This window comes from Lissotriton vulgaris, chromosome 5, assembly GCF_964263255.1.
Source record: "Lissotriton vulgaris chromosome 5, aLisVul1.2, whole genome shotgun sequence".
NCBI lineage: Eukaryota > Metazoa > Chordata > Amphibia > Caudata > Salamandridae > Lissotriton > Lissotriton vulgaris.
Window position 1 is genome coordinate 1,808,911,025 of NC_141693.1, and position 25,950 is coordinate 1,808,936,974.

The 25,950-nt window shown below is 41.5% G+C and overlaps 1 protein-coding gene across 1 annotated transcript in view; it reads left to right on the forward strand.

Annotated features, from left to right (window-relative positions):
- Positions 1 to 25,950, forward strand: part of LOC147717253 (keratin, type I cytoskeletal 12-like) — a 73,340-nt gene that overhangs the window by 42,644 nt on the left and 4,746 nt on the right. The window contains 6 exon segments of the mRNA XM_086920500.1: positions 1,033 to 1,115; positions 2,674 to 2,830; positions 5,125 to 5,286; positions 6,931 to 7,056; positions 8,564 to 8,781; positions 22,769 to 22,827. Of these exon segments, the coding sequence (XP_086776626.1) occupies positions 1,033 to 1,115; positions 2,674 to 2,830; positions 5,125 to 5,286; positions 6,931 to 7,056; positions 8,564 to 8,781; positions 22,769 to 22,827 (805 nt within the window).

The following is a 25,950-nucleotide window of genomic DNA, read 5'->3' on the forward strand; positions in this document are numbered from 1 at the left end:
GGAGGTGGGAGGGAGGAGTAGCTGGGAGCGGGTGGTGAATGGGAGAGCAGGGGAGCGGGCCGCAGGGACCAGCGGTGAGAAAAATGGGTGAGGGACGGCGGGGGTGCAAAGGGAGAACCAGGCACAGAAGGAAAAACAGAATTAGGCAAGCAAGCAAGTGTAATGTAATGTAAAAATTACTTATAAAGCGCGGCATTCACCGGACGGTTTCTTGGCGCTGTCAGGCAAAACAAATAAAAATCAAGGCAAGGCAAAGTCTTGCGTGGGGAGCGACCTGCCTGCGAGCAGGGTCAGAGGTCGCTCTTGCTGGGCTATCCTTTTGTCCTGATAAAGGCCAGGTAAGACACCATTCTAACGCATCATAAGGATCGAAACGTCGACAATAAGACATGGTTCAGTATTAACAAATCTCTTGGTGTATAGTATTGAGCTTCTCTGCCACAACCAGAGATATTTTCTTTGGTGCGGTTCTGACCATTCATCATCTTGTATATACTTGTATATAGATTCTCTCTTGTATATATGCACTGCACTACCAGCACTGAGCACCTGTGTCACTTTAAAACACTGGTCACTTCACAATTGCGCCTCACTTTGACAGCCCTTAAACAAATAGTTTTTAGAAATGGTTTGTGAAAACTTGAAAAAAACGTAATATTAATAATTTTTGGGAAGCAATTTGGAGTTTCTTGTTGTATCGTTGTGTTCCAATATTCAAGTTGTTGCGTGCTGTGATTTAGTCCACTTGTACTCCCTGGTATATTGATTACGCAGAGAGTTTTATAAACTAATCGCAACAAGATTCGTCTTTATCAGCAATATAATTGTTGTCTTCCCAACAGAACCTTTGTAGCTCTACTCATTCATAAACTGCAGCAATAATCATACAGAACCCCTGACTAAGTCAATGAAAACCACATTACCAGACAGCATGACTCTTATTTCAAGATAAAATATTCAAGACTAAACTCAGTCACACCATAGACCGTCAACCATAATCTAGTATTGAAAAAGGGCCGTTGTGTCTTTCAGATCATTGCTACTACTGTCGGAAATGGCAACATCGTACTACAGAATGACATTGCCAGGGTTGCTGCTCATGACTTCAGACTCAAGTGAGTTCACAATGCCTCCTTGACTTGATCTTTAAGTGATTATTTAGATAGTATGAGGGGATCAGTGATTGAACACATGACATTGAGAATATTGAATTGTTTGCTTTGCTGTTTCAGTTATTCAAAAGTATTGGCATGATTACTAGGTTTTCCACTTCCTTTTTGTGAATGGAAAGGAATTTTGTGAACTAGCATATATACAAAGAGGTTGGTTTACAAAATTCCAAATCGTGGGTCACAGGTCCACCTACTTCATCAATATCCTTGAGGTAGGGCAAAAATTGCAGCCCACTACGATTCACTTCCATCAGAGGGTCAGCAGACTTGTGTCAACAGCCTGTGTTTTCTTTCAAATAAAGAAAAAAAATTTTATGCACCTCGTTTTCCTTAGAGGAAAACAGGATGTGTCTAAAATAAAATTAAAAGTTTCACAAACTTTTTTTAAAGTAAGCAGTGGTCCATGAGATCACATCCTATTCCTAAAATCCGTTTTTTACAGCATTCACAAAGCAAATGGGTTACCAACTCCTTCGAGGTGTCGATAATCTATCAATGGTTTGCAACCACAAGTCCAGTTGCAAACCATTAATAAATACCTGTAGGTAGCAGCAATGGGAAGAGATACCCTAAACACACCCCTTCCTCCAGTTTGCAATTCGAAAAACCTATTTTGGGATTCCGTTATATGTCACTGAATTTCAATTTGGATCTTGTAGATACCCAAAAGCTATTCTGCTGTCACAAAGGTTTGCAAATCAAAGTATTTGCGACTGCAAAATATATTTTTATACCGGACCATTAATTCTGTGATTATGTAATTCCCAAGAATCATGGGAAGTCACTTAATTACAAGAAACACTGATGAGTGGATCCACTCTGAATTTTGCAATACCAATGTATATGTAAAATATTACAGACTGGCACCACAACTTAAACCATCCTCTTAGTCCTGCTTCTATTCTGGTGGATTAGATGCCTGAAACCAGTCAACTCCTTCCTTTTTGCTACCCTCTTCCTAAGATAAGCCTTCTTGCAGAAACATAACAGGTGAACAACAATAAGTCATCCAGACCACCTTGTATCTTTAGTTGACACTTTAGCTTCCTTCTCTTCTACTTTGAAGTGGCTACTAATAACATGTTGAAGGGAAAGGTAGTGTAGGGTATGGGAGGACAAGGGAGGGGAAAGAGAAAAATGAAAGGGAAAGTTAAAGAGAAAATGAAAGGGGCAAATGAATGGGACAAGACAACATTTATCTGCATTTATTGAGTTTTACAGAGCTCCTCCTGGTATACTCCAGCTCATAAATGCCGACTAGCATTACAATTAATGCTGTGCAAGTTATAACTGAATCAATGTGGTAAATATTTTTAACCATCTGGCAGGTCCGCTACTTTTATTTTACTGTATTTCATATTATTTGGAGGTTTTATAAAAAGCTGCATACTACTGTGGTAGCCTCAGAGAAAATGTTTTTAAAAATCTGTCACAAATTTACAAATGAGAGACAAAATATGTAGATATCACCCTCTACTGATGAGATCTATTTTTCCTTCAGATTTGAGAATGAGCAGATTGTTCGCCAAAGCATGGAGGCTGACATCTATGGGTTACGTCGGGTCTTGGATGAGCTAACACTGTCCAGGTCAGACTTGGAGGCCCAGTTTGAGATCCTCACCGAGGAGCTAACCTTGCTCAAGAAGAACCACGAGGAGGTACCCATTCCCTTTCTTATCTATATGGTTTGTCTTGATTTTGCACTAGATGGTATCTTAGGTCTAGGAAAGGATTGAGTAAGAACAAACATATTTTGGGTGAACCTTACTAATGTACTTGCAATAAGACAGAGAACAGCTCATGTTTGTTTATGATTCTGGATTCTAATGCAGGTGTAATAGGAAGGTTAGTAATCTGTTTCAAATGAGGTTCTCTTTTCAGAGATGCATGGTCAATCCTTCCTGATGCAAAGAAGGAGGGTCATGCCAAATAGGTGGGAAACATCGCAGACAGTACACCGCGATACCGTTACATCGCAGTCGTTACAACGACTGCGATGTTACCACGCTATGCAATACAACGCAAGTCTTTACATTGACTTGCGCTAGATGGCGTGCTAACATTACGAATAGTGTAGTTTACTACCCCAACACCTTCCCAACTGTTAAGTGGACTGGAGTTGGAATAGTAAATTACACTTTTCTAATGTTAGCACGCCATCTAGCGCAAGTCGATGTAAAGACTTGCGTTGTAATGGCATAGCGTGGTAACATCGCAGTCGTTGTAATGACTGCGATGTAATGGCACGCGTTGTACTGCCTTGCGTGGTAACGTCATACATTCCAAATAGGTACATTATATACATACCGAAAAAACATAAATTGAAGACACATATTTAATATGTATAGAGGTATAGATGTGATTCTACCCAAGTAGCCAATAGTCTAGTTATTCTCAATTGTTGTGGGTGATTGATTGATTCGGTATTTATATAACGCAAACTGTCACCCTACGGGTATCCTGGCGTTTGATCATTAACACTTGATAGTGTACGTCATCATTTCGATCCCTGGTGCACAATAGTGCACTAATGTTATCGTCTGTAGGGGGGACTTCTTCAGGACTTTACAGAGTCTGTGTGTAGGTGGTGGCTTCATGAGAGGCTAATTTCTAGCAAGTGCAAGATCAGGTGGATTTTTGCCTGACTATGAGACCTCTTCATATCTAGTGTACATGACTGCTGAGCTAACTACTGCTGAGTTTGGCTAAGAGGAAGTTGTGAATATGAGTAGAGGTAAAGCTAAGCTTTTCTCTGTGGTTAAAATCTCATCTACCTTGCAATGCACTAATGCTGAGTTCTTAGCTCCTGCTAAGATGTACTTAAATAAAAAAATAAAAAATTGATACAAAACAGTTATAACTGGTAATTCATGTTATTCATCATTCAAATGGAAAGCACTTCCATTCTTTCAAGATAGAAGAAATGGGTTCCTGTGCAGGCTCTATGTTATTCCATTCAGGCTCATTGCTGGGCTAGGATTTCTTCAGAAGCTGGTGATGGTTTTTTTTGTGTGGAAGTTGTCACTTAGACTATCTTGCAGCTATGTAGGCCATGGTCCTGATTCTTGGTTGATTGTTTTTCCATATTTTTCCTGGTGTTCTTCGATTTGGGCAAGCACATCCTTGTACTTAACACCATTCTTTTTGTGAACATTTTATACTTTTTATGGCAGTGGAGATGTGCGCAGATGGCAGTGAAGATATTCTGAGAAATTATTCCTGCAACATGAAGATTTATGTGTGTGTATTTATGGCCAGGGGCCCTAAAAGTACATTTTATTTTTCAATTATAACACCTATTATTTATGAACTATAAAGAGTCTGGCGGTCTTTGACCACCAGACTCGCGGTGGCACAGCAGTGGCGGTCCTACAGCCACCCTATTCCGAGGCGGCCATTTGGACTGCCACCGCTGTGCCAGGGAACCGCCATTCCCTGGCGGTAGTGCAGCAGACAGGGGTAACCAATATGCAAGGAGGGACAGCCGTGGTCCTACAAGCATATTTAGAGTTTCCGCACCATCAGCCTTTTCATGGCAGTAAGCCTGTCATAAATAGGTTGGTGGTGAGGAAACAAAGGTTTCCCCACCGCAATGGGAATGCTGTTTGCATGCTCCCCAAGTTCCAGCAAGGCGTGGACTTCTTAGTCCATGTCGTTCTTGAATTTCTTGTGCGTTCCCATTGCAGTGCCCATTTTCAGTACACCGCCATGGGAACAGCAAAACAAAAGCCTGCCAGACACTCATAATCTGGCGGGTGGGCCGTGCACGTCTTTGGCGGTGCTGTGCCTGTGCCAAACTCGTAAATGGCCATTTAGTCTGTGGTGTGAGCTGCAAGCATCATACATAGAGTCAGAAAATGTAATCAGTTGACTTTGCAGTGGAAAACACGTGTGATAGATAAATGTTCCCAATGCTGCCAGTGAAAGCTTTGTCATTCTCCTGTATGTGCAGGATATAAAGAGCTCGTCGTATGTCGCTGCTGGAGAAGTAAGTGTGGAAATGGATGCTGCGCCAGGTTTCAACTTGCTGAAGCTTCTCAATGACATGAGAGGACAGTACGAACTCCTTGCTGACAACTATCGCAAGGATGCTGAGGAGCAGTATAATCAAAAGGTCAGTTCAGCCGTATCACAGCTCTCGTACTCTGATCACTAATTGCCATTATCTTTCTCATCTCACAGTCAAAAAAAATACTTTTGCCTAAGTCTTACAATCTGGGAAAAGGGCCTTATTACGCTTTTTTGCGGGGCGGGAGCGGGACCGGGCAATACGCTACCACCATGCTCCCACATCGTTTAAACTCACTGTCTCCCGCCTGCCAGATTACAAGTATTTTCATGACCTGGCAGGCGGCGGCGTAGCGGTCCCGTGGCAGTGCAGTTTAAAGGCTCATATGTGAGCCATAAACTGCATCACCACAGGACTGCCAGTGTGCAGTCCATGCCATGCAGGCATGGGGTAAATGCACACGGGGGCACACCATGTGCCCCCCTGCATGCACCCCAGTGCACATTGGTACTCTTGGGCCTCCTTTCTTTCCTCACAGCCAGCCTTTTCATGGATAAATAATCTGCATGAGACCACTGGCTGTGAGGAAAGTCATAATATGCTTAGCGGTGCCGGAAGGTACCATCAAGCATTTTGCGTCCCTCAGACCACTGTGCCACCGCCAGGAATCTCTGATCCCTGGCTGTTGCGCCGTGCAATGACGGTCTGACCACACTTGCTGTAATCTGGCGGTTGGACCGCCTGTGCAGAGGTGGCGGACCGCCACCACAGCGGCACAGTGAGTTTGGCAGTCCTCGGACCAACAAACTCATAATGTGGCCCTAAATGTCACTATTTCAGCACTCACTTACTGGAAACAATCAGTGCCCCTTCCACTGTCCTCACTCACTGGGTGCAATGCAGTGCAATTCCCACTTCTAGAAGTGTATCAAGGAACCCTGTGGCCTAACTGGACATTGCATGGAAGTTTGTGCAAGCCTACTACTAGTGAGTGTCTCAACTTAACTTGTCACATATACTTTAATGAATCATTACTAATGAGCAGGAGCAGTGACTCTTTAGTCTTTGATGATGCTTTGAGCCTTATCCAGCATCAATTCCCTATGTAATTCAGAAAGTGTTGCTCATCACAGGCCATGTGGATGTATTCAACTATTGAGTCATCACCAGCATAATTCCATCATAGACTTTAATGGAGTTTTGATCATTAAACAGTTTGTTTAGTCAAACAGAATTTTATGGAATCTCACTCATATACAGCTGTGATGGCTCACTGATTCTGAAGGAATTTTACAGAATTATCCACTGATTTTAATGGAGTCCCACCCAAGCCAACATGGAGCTGGTACTTGCCCGTAACCATACACTCACCTACATTCACTCTGACTGGCCACCCTCAATAAATGATTAACTTTAATGACCTCATACTGCTGGCCAGATTTAGAAGGCTGCATCCTTTTATTGGTTTTCTTGTCCTGCAAGTCTCAATGGTATATATATTGTGACTGATCCCCACTCATTTGCAATCTCTAATAGCCTTCCAGATGTTAAAAAAGTATTCATTTTTGCAGTCTATGGATTTCTGATAAACCTGGACTATTGTGTCCAAAATATTCCGATCAGTATATATTGGTATGTGTGTGGCGTATGTGTGTGGCGTATGTGTGTGGCATATCTGTGCTATATGTTTCTGCAGATCAAAAAACAAGAAGGCTTGAATCCTTACAATCCATTTTTTTTTCTATTCAGACCCAAGAACTGAGAAAGGAGATTTCACAGCACATCCAGCAAGGCTAGACAAGCAAGAGCAAGATCACAGGCCTGCAGCGCACTTTTCAAGGCTTGGAGATAGAGCTGCAAGCACAACTTGCCATGGTAAAAGCCATCCTCATGGCCAATCAACTACAATTAGGAGTATTCACAATTTGAATTATGCCGAGGTAGGCAGCAAAATTTCAAAAATGTGACCTTTGTGAATAAACCGGTCATTATTCTAATAAGGTAAATGGTGGACGTTCAACTGCAACTAAAGCTAACAGGACGGGTCTCTGCTGGTTTAGGTTACATCCCTGTATTTGCTTTCTAACCTCCCTTCACGCCGTGGTATGGTTTATTAGCATGACTAAAAGTGTACGTATTTAAAGCACTGAGGTGTGCGTGACGCACAGTGTGTCACTACTGGCATCTCACATTCACCGATGTAAAAATATCAATGGGCGGATGTGGAGCACGTTGAGCGGAATATTGTATAGTTTAGAATCTAGGTTTCAACTGTATCCTGGAACTACCTTTAAACTGTGCCCTGAGTGGATTAATGTTAGCATCAGATGTTCCCCAACCAATCCATTCAGTGAACTGGCTTCAATTTCTAAAACAAGGAGTGAGATCGGAAGAGAGAAAGTGCAATCTGAAGATCAATTAGAACGACAAAGGCTCTAAGTAAAGTGGTGCTTTGTCTCACTGCACAAAAGTAAAACAAGGTAGATTTAATTTGAAACTTTACTTCTGTTCAGTATCTCCGGGCTGCATTTCCTTTTCTTCTCTGAAGTTGCTCTTTTTAAGATTGATGAGAGTTTGTGTATGCAAATCAGCCACAACCTAAAATATGGATACTAGACAAACAACCTATTTTATTTTTTAGAAAATTTCCAGTAGCCATATTAGTAAGGTTGGGCAGAGTATGCGTAGTGGAGCTCCGCGTAGCTCCACGTAGTAAAATAAAACCTCTGTGGAACAACGCGGGACTCCGCTCCGCCCCGCCCCGGGGCCATTCACCATATTATTTAAAAAAAAATTAAAACCCACTTACCTTGTCTTCTGCCTTCCCTGCTCCTCGCCGCGGTGTCTCCCTTTTTCCCGTGTCCTCCTCCTCGCGTCCCTGTAGGTATTATGTCTTCCGTGAACTGCGCACAGTTCACGCATGAGGAGGATGCGGGAAGAAGGGAGACAACGCAGCGAGGAGGAGGGAAGGCAGAAGATAGGTAAGTGGTGTTTTTTACATTTTTATATGGGGGGGCAAGCCTCGTACTCCGCCACGGAGGCGGAGATTTGCCCAACTTCGTGTTCCTAGCGGAATATGGAGTTGGTAAATCTCCGCAAACTGCGCTGGCGAAGCAGAGTACGACGCCCAGGGTTACACATTAGCCAAATTTGAAGAGACTAAATGGGTGAATCAGCAGAGCAATTCAACCATACACAAAATTTCAGGCAACACATACAATAACAGTACATTTCACAACGTATTTTGAGGGATTTTACAAGTATTTGATTTAGTAGGTATGCTTGCCAACATCACCTCTAGATAAAAGGTAACCTAGTGATAGAAATGTAGCTGTTATCAATTATTTGCTTAATTATTGTTTTATTTGAAATGACCCAATAGAAAAAATCATTAGAGGACACACTGGTCGAGGCGGAGGGGAGCTACTGCTTGCAGCTCTCACATATTCAAGGTATGATTGGTGGGTTGGAGCAGGAGTTGGCTCAGATCCGGTTGGACATGGAGTACCAGACAATAGAATATGGAGAGCTCTTGGACGTCAAGACCCGGCTGGAGATGGAGATTGAGACCTACCGACGTCTGCTGGATGGCGAGGGCGAGTATGTATATGTGTGCATATCTGTGTGTTCTGTATGTGTGACTTGTGTGTGAGTAGATATGTATATATATAAAATATAATGGTACTGCATAGACAAGGCTGCAGAGAATTATGGGACCGAGCCATCACTGCTTTACTAACTCTGCCCTATTGGTGCAGGTAGTTAAACAGGAGATGCGTTGGTATGGGTGCTTGGTTGACAGTCTCAATGCTTATGCACTCTAGCTTACTTCACCTAGTCTGCATAGAGTGTAGCGAGGTAGCAATGGCATAGTCTTTTCCATAGCACAGACTACGATTACAGTGACTCGAACTGTGAAACATGCTGCACATGTGGAGAGCCTTGCATATGGTACACTATAGCTCAGGATACCAGACTTTCCATACCCAGTCTGGAGCCACAAGGATGACTTCGGACTGGTCATTACTGATCTTCTTTAGAACTCTGGGCAGGGGTGGTATGGGCTAGAAGGCATTCAGGAGGGCTGAGACCCACTTGAGACGAGAAGCGTCTCCGAGCGAGAGCTGCCTCAGAAACTCCAGAGTGCAAAACTGATTATCTTGTGCATTCTCGGCAGAGGCAAACAGATCTAACCAAGGCTCTCCCCACTGCTGAAAAAGACCTTGCCCCACCACCAGATGTAGACGCTACTTGTGATTCGCTAGGTATCAATGGCTGAGCTTGCCACCAGGTGTTGAACAACCAAGAATATGCTCTGTTTTTCCAGCATTGTCCAGAGACACACGGACTCTCGACAAAGAGTCCATGACCCCACTCCACTTTGCTTGTTGTAGTATCACATGGCGGTGGTGTTTTCTGTGAACACTTACACTAGCCTTTCTGCGATGCAGGGTAGAAAGGCTTTCAAATCCAATCTCATCAGTCAGAGTTATCTGATCTCCACCTCTCCAAGATGGCCGGCTCATCCTAGAAGTGATGCATCTCTCACTACTGTGAGATCTGGTTGGAGAAGAGAGAGGGGTATGCCACTGACCCAATCGCGGTTCGTCCGCCACTTCTGCAGGTCTTGTACCGTTCTGGACCATGTCAGAGAGATTACCCTGATGCTGCACCCACTGGAACTTCAGGTCTCACTGCAGAGCCTGCATATGCCATCTGCCATGTGTCACTAGCAGTATGCATAAGGCCATGAGGCCCAGCAGTCTGAGTCATCCTCACCGAAATCTAGGATAGAGGATGAAACATCGGTATCATAGCCTGAATATACTGGACTCGCTCGGGAGGATAAGCCCAAAACCGAATTGTGTCCAGAACGGCTCAGATGAAAGGGAGCGTCTGAGAGTGAGTCGGTGTGACTTCGACACATTGATAGCGAACCCCAGCATATGCAGGAGGTTCACCATAGTCTGGGGGTGGGAGGCGACAGTCTGGGAAGAGCCTGCCTTCAGCAGCCAGTCATCGAGATAGGGGAAGCCTGGCAACCCTGATCTGCACAAATGAGCTGTAAAGACCACCATCACCTTAGTGAACTCCTGAGGGGCACTGGTAAGGTCAAAAGGGATCACAATGAACTAAAAATGCTTTCGGCCTATTGTAAACCGCAGGTAGCGCCAGTGGGCAGGTAGGGCAGGAATATGAAAATAGGTGTCCTGCAAGTCCAACGCTATCATCCAGTCTCCAGGGTCCAGAGCAGACAGGACTTGAGCTAATGTGAGCATCTTGAATTTTTCCCTTTTGAGGAAGAAGTTGAGGTGCCCGTAAGTCTAGGGTAGGAAGATGGCCCATGTCCTTTTTAGGTACCAGAAAGTTGCGAGATTAACAACAAGAGTCTACTTCTGGCACTGGAAGTCTTTCTACGGCTCCTTTGGCCAAAAGAGTTGTGGATCAAATCAAATGATTCTCCATCAGCCGGTCATAGGATGGAGGCATGGAGGGAAGGGCGATCTGGAAGGGAGTAGCCCCTTCGGACCATCTGGAGAACCCAACTGTTCTATGTGACAGATTGCCAGTGGTAACGGTGATGGTTGATCCTGGCACTTAAAGGATGCCCATGATCTGGAAGTGCGAGACTAGGAGGATTTAGAGGCTGAAATTGCCAGGGGGTGGTGGCTGACCGGACCATTGGCCGCCCAACCCTCATGATAGGAAGGAACTGCACCCTTGGCCGTGCAGGGATTGTGGAACATGCATGGCTCGGTGGCTGGGATATGGCTGGCATGGCTGAGAACCCCTTCCATAGCCACAAAAGAGACGAAAGGCAGACTGGGGACGTGTGGCCACTGAAAGGCCCAAGGATTTGGCTGTATCCTTTGAGTCTTTAAAGTGCTCCAGAGCCATATCTGCCTTGACTCAGAAGAGCTGGTTGCCTTCAAAGGGCATGTCCATGAGCAAGGCCCGGACATCCCCTGAAATGCCAGATGTTTTCAGCTTTGTGTGACATCAAATAGCCACCGCCAATTAAATTCCTCTGCACAGCGAGTCGGTCGTGTCTAAACCACACCTAATGGTGAACTTTGCTGCATCTTTCTTACCTTTCTCTGTCTGGGAAAGGACGGCCCGGGCCTGGTCCGGAAATTGTGGCAGCACTTGCACAACCATTTCCTACAGAGTGTGGGAATAACAGCTCAATAAGCATGGGGTGTTCAATGACAGCAATGCAAGGCTGGTGAAAAAGAAAACTTCTTACCCTAACAGTCCAGCCTCTTGGATTCCCTGTCCAGGGGAGTGGAAAGGAATGGGTCGTGGGATGTAGTGGCTTGGACTACCAAGCTCTCCGGGGTTGAATGGGTAGTGAGGATGTTTGAGTCGCCCGGGGCAGGGTGGAGGCAGCTGGCTATTGTCCTATTCACAGGAGCCCTGTGCTGGGCTTGGACCATGTTCCCAGTAGGACGTCCGTGAGGGCATCATTAAATGGAAGAAAAGGTTCCAAGGAGGACACTTCCAGCTGTGGCACCATCAGCGTCGGGGCTAACATCGCAATGAAACAACCGGTGCAGGGCTGGATCCATGTCCGGGAGCCATCGGAGCCAGAGCCAAAGCTGCAGGTGCGGAACCAGATGGGCCACCCACCAAACCCACCGGGCCCAAAGGCGACCCGAGCGTTCGGACCATTCAAAAATGAGACGCATGGCCTCATAAAATTCTTTAATTTGAGCTGGGGTCCCTTTGGCTCCTAGAAAAGTGAGGAGGCGCTGAGTCAATCTAGGCTTCGGTTCTGGAGAACGAGCCTTTGAACGTCGATGCTCCTCTGCCGTGTCGGTCAACAGATGGGGAAAAGTTGAAGCACACTTCTAGCGTTTTTTATTACGCTTACCTGAATATCCCATCTATTTTAAATGGGGCAAAGAGGACTAGAGACCTGGAGCCATGTCAGGACCTTTCTCTCGACCGTGACCTCTGAGAGAAGCACGACATGGTATTGACTGCCAGGCCGCAAGCAGCTGCTTTAAGGAATGCTCCCTCAAAAACTTCGGAGCCATGGCCCGCCAGTCAGAATAAAACATGGAGTTGAAGTCGAGCTCCAGACACCACAAACAAACCAAATGCGGGTCCACCCCCTAGCGTGGTGACAGGCGCTGCACGGCTTGAAACCTGAAGTCTTCCTCGACATGACTTCCTACACACCAAAAAGAGGCAGCAAAAAGTCTAAAAAATCCTGTCAAAAGGTGAAAGAGTGTAGCTCTCTTCACAGATCAGCGCTTCAATGAAACACAGAAAGAAAAGAACTGACCTCAGCTCACCGAGGTGGCGCCTAAATAAGTAATGCAGATATCAATTTTGGCACGGATGACGCCGCTGATGTCACACTGAGCCGATTGACACCACCTTCCGCATGCAGGGGTATTGCTCAAAGAAAAACCTTCCAGATCCAGTCTGACACCTGGAACAGTCAAAGGTAAGGAATCTGGGCTAGATGTCTCAGTCAGATACAGTTGTATGAAAGAAGGCGATGCCTAAAGGAATGGGAGGAGGTTTGGGTCCCCTGACAAAAATATAGGGTTATTAGCATAATTTCATGAATAGCAACAGAAAGGGGAAAAAGAGTGAGCTTGGAGGGCGGGTGGGGATGCGAAGGGGGGACAAATGGGCTAAAGAGGGGGCAACAAAACAATTCTGCCAGCGTGGTGTACTATATTTTGACAATACTGGTTGTAATAGAGGCTGTTTATGTTTTCTCTTGTTGTAAATTCAATACAAATATTTCAAAAATAATAAATAAAAATACAGTGCATCTAGTGGTGATCTCCATGTCCTAAAATCAACTCCAATGCTGCCCATGAATGGAGACTTCTACATGTTATTTTATGTTATTATATTTTATAGCACAAGATTACCAAAGAGGCGTCTTGCCACTAGTGTCATTTAAAACCAAAGGAATGAAATAAGCAAAGGGTTTTGCCAGCAGCTAAAAGAACTATTAGACTATGGTATACTAAACAAAAATGTTTTCAGTTCCTTCCTCAACGTTAATAGATTAGGCTGATTCTAAGATGAGTGGGTAAATAATTCCACCATTTAGCGGTGGAATAGGAGAAGCTTCTTCTTTTTATTCTGAGCACACATACCTGTCTGGCATTGCTAGACCACAGAGTACGAGAAGGGACGTACCATTTAAAATAATCCTGAAGAAAGCGAGGCCCAACTTGATACAGTGCCTTATGGGCCCAGCATAGAGCTTTAAATGTGATCCTTGTCCTAGTGGGCAGCCAATGAAGAACTTTAGAGGCTGAGCAGAATTTGGGAAGATTATTCAGCACTCTTGCTGCCACGTTTGCAACTTTTTGAGTAGGCGTGATTGGGAGCCCACATCAAAAGCATTACAGTAATCTATTTTAGATATAACACAAGCTAGCGTACAATACTGTCCACCTTAAAAGGTAGTAAGTAACGGTATGCATAGCTACTTTTTTTACACTCTCTGCAGCACCCATGGTTATGTATACTGACACACAGCATAGTGTGCACCCACCACCTCATGGAACCTTATCTGGAAGACGATGCAAATGGAAAAGATCAACAACTTCACCAGTATTATGCAGCATGATGTGAATATATATATATATATATATAAGCAAGATCCTGGCTCACCACATATTCTTGTTGAGACCACACAGGTACGGACAACAAGGCGTTCTCGTCGAGTTATAACAGTACTTTATTTCAGGACAAAGAAAGCACATAGTCTACTTCAGGCCACAGCCTAGCATGAAATGTTTCGATATATATAGATATATATATATATATATATATATATATATATATCGTAGAATCCTGAAAGACTAGCGCATACGCCTCAATCGCGCATTGACCAGAAAGCAGGACACAGACCCAAATTCCTTCTTCACAATGTTTTATTCACCCAAAGTCAGAGAAGCGTTTCGCGGCTCCCGCCGCTTGTTCACCCGACAATGAATGACCAATGGAAGGCATTTTTAAAGTGATAGTGCACAATTCAATTCCCTCACGTGACATATACCTCAATGGATATAGAAGACATACTATTACATATGGTATCGCCAATGCATACATTTTTTGGTTTTTTGTCCATTTTGTATATATGTGCAAATGTGCAAATAATCAGTGAAGTCAAAATAATATCAGCATAATTATCGGTAAAATACCCGATCTGAGATTAAATATACACAATATAAAACCCCGTTCATCTGCTACAAATAGCATCTGCAAGTACAGATCAAATTTAATTTATGTTATCTCTGGGCAAAACATTATCGTATGCCTGAGACATCATGTACTTCGGAATTCATATCCTAACTGTGCAAATATTTGCATAGAAAGTTTGATAATATACAATACAGGTAAAATACTATTATTTATTATCGAGCTTGACTTCACCTGTGTGCAAATTCGCAAAAAATCAATTACGGTAAAATACCTTTGTATATCTATATATTTCCTGAGGTAATTCAAAAAGTAAAATAAAATAAAATAGAAATATCCCCTAAAGTACTAGTGTCTGAATCATAAAATTCTTCTTGTGGTTAAAAAAGTAAATTAAAATTGATATATTTATACAGTACATTATTTCATCATAATTCTGTCTATTACTGTATATATGTACGGTCAATAAATGCATGGGATCCTTACTCCGAATTCCATTTATATTCTCTATTCTCTATTTACCACACATATCATATCTACCAGTCACTAGATTTCCTCTTTTTATCACAGATCAATTATGTACAAAAGATTTATAATGAGAATTAATATGTCCAATAAAATCGATATAATAAATAAATACTATATACAGATAAAAGGTCATAAATACATCCCATTTTAAATTAAGCACATAATAAATACTGTTATGTAACAAAAGTTTCTTTTAGTTCTATATTACCATGTTAATCTCATTATTGGTATTATTTCATCTTTTTCTTATGTCATCATTTGTACACTTCAAGGATTATTCATTCTAAACATGTGTATAATTCTTCCGTGTTGTTGAGACCCTAGGGTTGTTTAGAGTCTAATAGTAGAATATATCTTGTTTCAAGTTTACGCAATCGACTTTCTCTATCACCCCCCCCCGTCTCTTTGGGGGTACTGAATCAATTAAATAATAGGATAAACCTTTATTGTTGGATCCGTGGACCTCCTTAAAATGCCTGGCCACCGGATAGGTGTTATCCATATTGGTTATTGCGCGTAAATGTTGGAGTATTCTTATGTTAGCCTGTAATTTAGTACTCCCAACATATATTCTACCACACGGACACGTTAGAAAATAAACCAGATATTCTGATTTGCAAGACAGCATTTTGGTTATTTTATAAGGTTTAGTTCTAAAAGGACTTACATATGTGGTTGTGTTGATACCATGTGTGCATGCTTTGCATGTTATGCATCGCTTAAAGCCTTTCAGATTTTGATACCAAATGGGATTAGCTAAAATTTCCGGATTTGATATTACTAGGTTGTCCCGCATAGAAGGAGCCCTACTGTAGGTGATGGACACCCTCTGCGGGAGCAGGGGTCCTAACACCTGATCACTTAAAAGAATAGGCCAGCTTTCTTGAATTATATTTCTTAATTCTTTATGCTGCCTGCTGTAACCTATAATTAAGCGAAAAGTATTCACATTATCTTTAGTAGAATTTTCCTCAATGGTTGTGTCCAGATTTTTCTTGTTGCTTTTAGACAGTAGGTCCTCTCGGACTAATGTCCCTGTTTTGGCCATTGCTTGGTTTATCACCTGTTCTGAATAGCCTCTTGCTAAAAATCTTTTCTTACTTTCATGTTGTGCCTTTTGTAATTCATCTGCCGTGCTGCAAACCCTCTTAATTCTAAGCATCTCGCCATAGGGAATGCTATTTATTAAGTGGCGTGGATGCGAACTTGTGGCATGTAAGACCGAATTTCCGGATGTTCTTTTTCTAAATAAGGTAGTCTCAAGTTTGTTGTCCTGTATGTATACCTTTGTATCTAGGAAATTTACATTGTTCGCACTGATTTCTGCTGTAAATTTAAGGTTTAGTTTGTTGATATTTATTTGTGCTACAAACTCCAGTACTTCTGTCCTAGTGCCATGCCATATAATAAAAAGGTCATCTATAAACCTAAACCACACCTTAATCTTGGTAGTTATGATCTCCGTGAATTCTGTCATGAGGACTAGCTTCTCCCACATGCCCATATGAAGGCAAGCGTAGCTCGGGGAGAAGCTAGCCCCCATTGCTACCCCCTGCACTTGGCAATATAACAAATGGTTAAACATGAAATAATTGTTGTATAGGCAAAATTCTATCATTGATGTTATCATTTCGCTGTGATGCTTCTAGATAGGGTCTCTAGTTGATAAATAATATTTTATCGCATTAATTCCATCTTCATGGGAGATGCTTGTGTATAGTGAGAACACATCTAATGCCAATAATAAGTATTCTTCATTCCATGTAAAGGCCTTGATTTTGTTTATAAAATCACTTTTATCCCTGATGTATGAGGGTAAAGACTTTACATAGTCCTGTAAAAAATAATCAACATACACTGATGTCTTTTCTAGAATGCTATTCATCGCACTTATGATGGGACGTCCCGGAGGCTTTTTTTCATCCTTGTGGATTTTCGGGATGAAATACATCGTGGGTACAACTGGATTTTTATTTGTTAGATATTTCTGTTCATCCTCACTGATTAGTTTTTTGCTTCGCCATCCTGAGAGTTTTTTGTAATAGATTTGATACATTTCCTTTAATGATTTTATATCATTCAGTTGACTCATGGCTTCGATTTTGTAGTCCTCCTGTCCCCAAAGCACAACATTCCCTCCCTTATCGCTGTTTCTTATGATGACATCTCTGTGATTTTTTTAATTGTTCATTAGTTGGAAGTATTTGTGATCTTGGTTTCGATATTTTTGTGTGGTCAGTCCAATTTTTTTATCAAGTTTTTTAATTTTTAGTAGTGATAATTTCATGATAAGTGTCAATGGCGTCATGAGTTGTGATAGGACAAAAGGTTGATTTCTGTTTAAATTTTGTCAGTCCTGCTCCCTTAGTGCCACTTTCTCTGATCTGTGTGTTGAGCAGAGTTTGCTCCTGATTCCACATCTCATATAATTCTGCTTAAGTGTTTGATCCTGGAGGTGTGGACTCCACTTGTAGGTAACCCTGAATAGCGCCTTCGATTTGTTTATTTTTTATTGCAAACATTTTTTTCAACTTGAGTTTTCTTATTCCTTTATACATGTCCGTCCGGACTCTTGGATAATCAAAATTTACGGGCGGGCAGTATGATAATCCCAAACCTAATGTTGTTACTTCGTCCTTTGTCAATGTAACTTTGGACAGGTTTACCACGGTTTTGTTCATTTCATTTATTTGTTTCTCCAATATGTTTTTTTCTTTTTTTGTACATTTTGATTTCCGGTTTGCTGCTTTACGCCTTTGTTTGCGCTTGTTGTTTGCGCATTTGCGTTTGTCTGCGGCGGATTCCTTGATCTTAATGATGCCAATCTTTGGGCTGCTAAAATGTTCACCTCTTCCCCCGGCGATGGTTTTGTTCCATTGGTTTCTCCTGAGGGATTTCTCAGCTCAGATTCTTCTTCACTGTTGGATGACAGTTGTTCGTTTGAGCTGCTGGTGGCAACTTCCTCTCCCACCTTTCTCTGACAAGCATTGACTCTCTTGGCTGCCGGTCCTGGTCTTTGTTGTGATTGTCTTGCAGCATCATACTTTTTGGCAAAAGTAAATATCTGCCCTACCTCATAGTCCATTTTATCGCGTTGAAATTTCTGCGTTTTTCTTTCTTTAATCTTTTCCTCTTCTTTTTTTATACGTGTTTCCATCTCCTTACGTAGTTTCTTTATCTCCTCTTCTTGCCCCATCTTTCCCAACTCTTCATTTAGGGCATCAATCTCATTCAACAGCCGAGTTCGATCTATATCGGCATATTTGATCAATAACAAAGTAAGTCTTTTGGAGGAGTCTAGGTTACATTCTGCCCACTCGCGCACGAGTTCCAAATTTGGTTCTTCATACGTGGGGGCGGTAAGGATTCTCAGGCCACGGGGGATTCTTCCTACTTCAATGTAACTTTGGAGGGACCTCGATTCCCACCATTTACTCATTTCCATCCTCATTTTTTCTCTAGTTGTTTCATTTTGAATTGTATGGAATCCGGTTTTGCATAATTGCCGTTTCATTAAGTCGAACATTCCGACTTACTTCCGGGGTATCTTTGAACATGCCAGTGGCCGCTGCCTCCCTTTCCTGGACAGTGTCGCTCGACATTTTGGGCGGTTTTAATTTATAAATTGTTAGATAGTTATGTTGCAAGGAAAAACGTAGACTTTTAATTCAGCCGATCCTTTTCCCGCTCAAACTTAATTACTCCTCCTCCCCGCAATGTCAATCTTCCGGTACCTGGTAGTCCGAAGTCTCCGAGGTCGTTCAACTCCGTGGGCTCGCTCGTCCACTCGGTCGTTCACCTCACGTCGCTGCCAGTACGTTATTTCACCTTCCTTGGTGGGGGGGCTCGGCTGTTTTCCGTCTTGGAATTGTGTTTAGTCCTCTTCGGTTACCCTGGAGGAGGTTCCGTTTGTTGCCTTTCCCAAAATGGAGGAGGGGTCCGTGAATGACCGGTCGGAACACCAGTCAATTATATCGTGGAATCCTGAAAGACTAGCGCATATGCCTCAGGACAAAGAAGGCACATAGTCTACTTCAGGCCACAGCCTAGCATGAAATGTTTCGAAATAAATATATATATATATATATATATATATATATATATATATATATATATATATATATATATATATATATATATATATATATATATATAATGAAATTAGACCACCCAGGGAAAGACTTTAGGGTATGAAACGCGTTATATAAATTTCAATACAACCCAATTTGATATGCACCACAGCAAAGATGCGTGAATTCTATAATAAAACTAGTCAGTTTTTATATCACAAATTATGAAATTGCAACTGAGCTACAAAGATGTATAAGTGCCCCGCTGTTTAAGAAGCAGTAAATCAAATTAAATGTTTACGCTTTGCTTGACAGTATCTTTCCACATACGACCAAAAATCCCTTCTTGCCTAGTTCAAACTGAATTAAGTGCTAGATAGGCATTCTGCCACCGCGGATGGGGAATAAAATGGTGATCGGGCGCCCTCTACAGGTCAATTGTTATAGTTATTACGGGAGCCTGGGCAAGGAAGTGATTGAGGTCTTGCTGCGGGATCTCCCACCATCCTGAAAGTGCGAATTAAGAGGCCAGGGGAAATACATTGGACCGTGAAAAAGGGAGTTGGCAGCCGTAGCTAGAGGAAAAATTACACGAGTCTGGGCTACAGTCGATTATGCGACGCCTGAATGAACATCTTAAAGTAGTGCTGAGAAATATACGAGTGAGAAAATATAAAAGTAAAAGGGAGAACGGTACGGGAGAGGAGTTTGAATACGCTGCGAGAAGGAGAAGGACGAAAGAGCGTGGGAGGGTGTGAAACAGAGAAAGAGAGCAACACACTCTGAGAAGAAGAGATTGAGAAGAAGAGATTAAGAAGTAGAGCTCATCTACAGCGTTCACCGCCCTAGATGAGTACACGTAAATTGATACTCCAAGAAGATGCCCAGCAGCAGGGCTTAAAGTGGGCTGGGTCCTGTCGGTGCCCAGTACCGGCAGTTCTTAAAAGCAGGTGACGAAACGGGACCCTATCGGGCTCTCCATTTTTACCCTCAGGGTGAAAAAAAACAAAGGAAAGTGTAACTCTGCAAATGCAATAGTATCGTCAGTCACTCCTTTTGATCCAACTTCAAAGAGACTAATTTTTCAGTTGTATATAGGCAAACTTGGAGCGCTTACCTGAGCACCAGTTACATTACATTACACAAGGACAAATCAATGCTTGGATTGGAATCACAGGATGTAGAGCCGACGTAAGGCTTGAATCTGGTTTTTCAGCTTGAAGGTCGGCAGATCTAGCCGTTAGGCCACGTCCTCTCCAGTAAGAACGGAAGCATATTCAATATAATATACGGCGAATTCATAGTAGTTGCATATGTATCTTATGCAATTTACAATCATTGACAAAGCCAATAGTGATGGCTTGTTGAAGGTGTATTGTTATGTGTGGTATATATCTGGATGCAGAGACAGAAGCAGCAACATTCCAGTTGGGCAGCACACTATCCTAAGTACAGATTTTTAGTTTGTGTTTTAGGCCACGCCCTTAATTACATTGGCCACGTCCCTGTGAGAGACCCCCTAGTTAGGTCTGGTCCTGATCTAGCACATGCACTCTACTCGGCCGAGACATTTAGAAGCCGCTTTTGGAAGTGCTTCCAAAGCGGCGATCAGCTCACCCTCACGTGCACAAGCACGCGCGCGACGTGCATAGCACTTTTTTCCGTCGCACGCGTGCGCACAACTCGTGTTTAAAAAAAATGTTTTTAATTATTTGATTTCGCTGCCCGGCGCGGCCAATCCTTGTTACTATCATGGGTAAAGGTTTGGAGCTCACCGTTAGAACATTTCCAACTACGTTCTTTCGGATTGCATCACTTTAGACCATGTATTTAACATTCCCTGGTTGGCCTACATTAAAAAAATGTTTACCGACTTGGGCGTGCCGCAGTTTTTTCACTCACCTACTGTGTAAAACAGTAATTCGAAGGCTCTGTTTCGGTCGCTTTTTCTAAGTAAATGTACTTTAATCCAGTCAAATAAATGCTCGGAGATGGGTACAGTGGGCTAGCATATGGAGATTGTCACCTCGGCCTGTCCCGAAGTTTACATAGACTGGATCGCAAATACAGGGCTTTGTTTTTACTGAACACGTTTGAGGATGAATCTTGTTTAATTATTTGGTTGCTTACCCTTTACAGGGCAGCTGGTTTCCGTTTCTTCCCTGCTGTTGGTGGATTGGCACTAGCCAGCAATCCGGTCTCCATTTCTTGCTTCTGTGTAGTTTTTATTCTGCTCCTAGGAGCAAATTTGTATGCCCCATTTTACGTGCCCATAACAGTAGTTCTGCTAGAGAGTCTGACATTTTTGCAGCGTCTACCATCTGTCTTTGTATGTCATGCAGTCATTCGTTTTATACGTTCTTCTAGTAGGATTAGGCAATATATGTGTCTTTGACATGTTTTTCTGAATGTTTTATGTATTGTAATTTAGCACAGTTTTTTAATCGTTGTGTAGATTTTATGGATTTATGGCAGAATAAAGTTACCTGAATAGTGCTCCTCATAAAATCCCCATGTTTGGTTTCTCTGCAAATATGATATTTCTGTCTACATACTGATTTTGAAATAGTGGTATATCATTTAATTTCAAACGTTGCATATCGTTGATAATCAAGATCCAAGTAAAAAAGAAAAAATACAAACAAAAAGAATATGTCAAAGCCTGACATTGCCCGTTTCGTTAAAACACGAAAAAAAAGTTGAAACAAATACTAAAAATAGGAGTTCCCAATTTGGCTTAACAGTAGGGATCCTAACAAGTCATGTTACATATTTCCCAGCAAAGCATAGGTCGTGCAGAAACACCTGCGTTTATCAATTTTAAACAATAGTTGAATAGCAGCATGAGAAACTCGAATTCTGTTTTTAGTTCCCTGCACACTCGTCTCAAATTGTGGAATTATTCAGCTTAATTCAGTGGGTAAGTACATTTAAACATATTATTCGTGTTTGAAGTGCTGGATTATCTAGATTATTTGCATGTGAATCCTATTTTCTTACAGCTGTACCAAATATCATGGATATTTGCAAAGTAGCTGGACCTGTGGCTATTAAAGAATACCAAGTTCCTGTCAATGTTCTCTTATGATTCTGCTATTATCTATAATCAACAAGCATTGGCATGGCCAATAGGTCTCGCAATTGCGACCTTATAAGTATTTAGTTATGCAGCACAATATCCTTGATGCAACAACATCAACTGTTGCGTCGCTAAACACATATAAGGTCTCAAAGGCTATTGGCTATGCCAATGCTTGTTTTTTCATTCCACTTAAAGCCCTGCCAAGTAGGATACCTTATTCCAGAGAGATGAACACAGGACAAAATTTTGCTGAATAAAAAAAACTGAGCTGGGAGAAAAATCAGCACAATATCTGTCAGACAGAAACACCCTCAGAGACTGAAAGGACCCAGGTAATGCAATAAAGCAGTCTTGAAGATAGAGCATATAACAGAGAAAGAGCTAGAGAGAGATAGAGAGGGGGTGTGTGCGTGTGTGTGTGTGTGTGTGTGTGTGTGCGCGTGTCAGAGAGAGAGCGTCTGTGTGTGCGTGTGTGAGAGAGAAAAAGGGGGTAGAGGGGAAGGCAGAGATCGGAAAGATACGGAGAGAAATCACTGGAGCAGTCATATGAGAGAGTGGGGGGTATTGCATTAAAATTACAGCAGAGCCCTTACCTGTGCTATGCACCTTTTTGCTATAATGATTATTCTTTACATTCAGCGGACCAAGTATCTCATTTCTTTCCAAAGTCCTTATTTCTCTGACTTCCATAAATGTATTTGATTTTCTTTCTGTTTTTTCATGACAGTGGTTCAAAGTATGATGTATCATCATTGTCAATATCATCCATGGAACGTTCCATCAGAGGTACTTCCTTTTTTTTTTACATATCTCATCAATACTAGGAATGTTTGATGATTACGTTCCCCCAAACAATGTACGTGTAGCTTACAACGTCAGAATATGGCAAAATTCGTTGACTTTCCATAACTAATGCTGTATGCAAAATTCCTCAAAAATAAGAATATTTTGCAGCACAGCAAATTTTTTGAATGTTTCATAGAATAAGGATTTTAGGGCAAAATGAAGCTTTTACCCGAAAATAGGAGCTTTTTTTAAAAAATGCCTTTTTTTTTTAAAGAACTTTGTCTCCTGAGGTCATTTGGCAATCGATTAAAAAGCCTTACAGACTTCATTTACACAATACCACCAAACATATGTTTTTCTGTTCCAAAGGACAATGGTATATAAGGAACAATAGAAAGTGTCATTCTAAATATATAACATTCAAATATGTCAAATGTATTATAATAGTGGACAATTGAAGAGAATGTGTCCCCATGATTAATATTACTGCCCACAAGCTACTAAAGCCCAGATAGTGAGTTGCAGTGTGCTGGTGGCATGCACACCCCACACAAGTAATTACTAGCACTCTGATGTAACACCTGTTGCAAGGTGGAAGGAATCTTGTGGGGTGGGTGCCTAGGAGGAAGTCAAGCTGTAGGCAGAAAGGGTGTGTAATGCACCCCCCCCCCTTTTATGCCGTAGCAAGAGGTTGAACTCAGTTGGATTTTTGTCCACATCCCCGGTCTTATACTTAAGGGATTTTAGCAGTCAGATTTTCCATTCAGTAAAATCAGATGTGGTCTTCTCACGAACCAAAAATCTAGATTACAGTAATATCACCCAAAGGTGATCAGCTGTAGCTCCAACTAACTTGTAATTAAGTCTCAATTTTTACTGATTTTTACACACAAACAGACATAAAACAATTTTTTTCTTGTCTGTATTTATTTTTAAATGTGGATAAAAAACAGAAATTGGGTGCTTTTTGAGTGATTCTAAATACACTTTGCCATGACTGCCAGGCCAATAACTGTATGGATTGATAGGTAAGAGATTTAAAAACAAAAAAAAGAATTTTAGTAAAGAGGCTTTAACAACAGTAGATATGCACATGGTTGATGCTGAAATGTCTGTATTTTCATATAAGTGCATTGATTTGCGGGTGTTCATATAACTGAACAGGCATTCAAGCATGACTACATATTTATTTGTTAAATAAATGTGGAAATATACCAGTTTCAAAACCCCATAATAAAGATGGATAAATACAGATAAAGTTGACAAAAAATAAATATGGATAAATACAGACGGAAATGTAAAAAAAGAACTACCATAAAACTGGGAGCCCTACTTGTAATTCACCTACCACTCAGGCTCTATGCCATCTAGAGCACAGTACCCACGTATGGATGTCATTGTCCTTAAGCAAGAAAGGCAAACATGTGTCTTAACCTTTAGTTGGGTATTAAAAGACAAGAGTTAATGCAGGGCAGTAATACTGAAGCTGCTGCATCAATCATAGCTACGCCCTTTCTTAACACAAAGCTACACTTGTGGTAAATAGCAATAATAGCACCTGTCCAAATAAGCATTGTTCACTGTTTCACACACATCATATCATGGCTTAGCACTGTCACTAATCTTTGAATTCATGCAGTACCTGCTTTCGAAGTCTTCTGATTAGCTGGGTCAAGCTGCGCAATCTGTGCACACCACTAATATCTTCATGGAGTTTTCAAATGATTCACCTTTTCCTATAAGTAATATAACACATAAATGAAATATAGTAACATGATTTGCTATCGGTAGAGTTTGAAAGACAAACAAATGTACAAACACAATAAAACAATTAACTTAAAGCAGCAAATTAAACATATAAAATTGGCAGACAAGACTAAAATAAAAATCAATACATAATTTTTAAGAAACAATAAATAGCTGTTGCATTCTCCACTTAGTATACTGTACGCCTAGTAAACCTACTGAAGCATTTGCTTGTTTCACAATACCATACTTAACAAGCATAGACATCATATTCCCAATTCAAGTACTACAAAACACTAGAAAAAAAGACAAACAAATGACACAGCTTACTATGAGTGTTGAAAACACAACTGCAGTTTTATAGGATTTCAATATTAACATTCACTAATGCATTAAACCGGTGCGGAACCCCTTCAGGCCATCAACATTATGCGGAGCATTATCTTATAAGGCACCGTTAAGTACCCTTCAGAACACGATTGTGCCTTAGATAGTTTAAGCCATTGTAAATATCTCGTTTTTCTACACAACTAAATCTACTTATGAAAGAGAAGTCGTCAATATAATAGTAATGTGTTGTTTACCAAGATTGAGGCATGAAGGACACAAAAGAGGACACATTTACAGCTTACCTCTTCTTTGCAGTAGCCACATTGCTTCCAAAAATTGCTCAATACACAGGGCAGCAATTGAAGGCAAATCCTCTCCAATCAATCTTCCTGAAAGCCTGTTTTGGAACAAAACCAGATTTGTGTATTTTCACAAAATCACCTACAGCAAAAGAAGGTACTCTAACATTCCATTTAGCATCATGATATGATTTCATTTTATCCTGGTACTGTTTAAATTTTAGAGAAGTACTGTGACAATCGTTAGAAACAACCTTACTTAACTTTTTCTTAATCCACCACGGACACAACTTAGAAACAGGATCTCTACCTCTCAGAAGACGAAAAGGGCTAAGATCAGTAGCTGAATGAGGAGTAATTCTATACATCCACAATCTTTCTCTCAGAACTGCTTTCCACTCACTACCAGATTTTCTGGTTCATTCCATAAACTCCTTAAGGACACAATTGAATCTTTCCACTTGACCATTACCTTGTGGTTAGTAAAGCGGCTACCAATATGCTTAACAGCACACAAGCAAAGAAATTCTTCCATATCATGAGAGATCAACTGCACACTAATGTCTGTAGTAAGGGTTAAGGGAGTACCTTCACGAGAAAAAACGTCCCTAAGAAATTCAGTAATAGTCTGAGAAGTCGCTTGGGAGACAAATCCTACTTCCGACCATTTTGAGTGATAATCAATCAACACAAGGGCAAAACGAGCATCTTTTGGTAAAAAATTAAACGGACCAGAAATGTCAAAAGC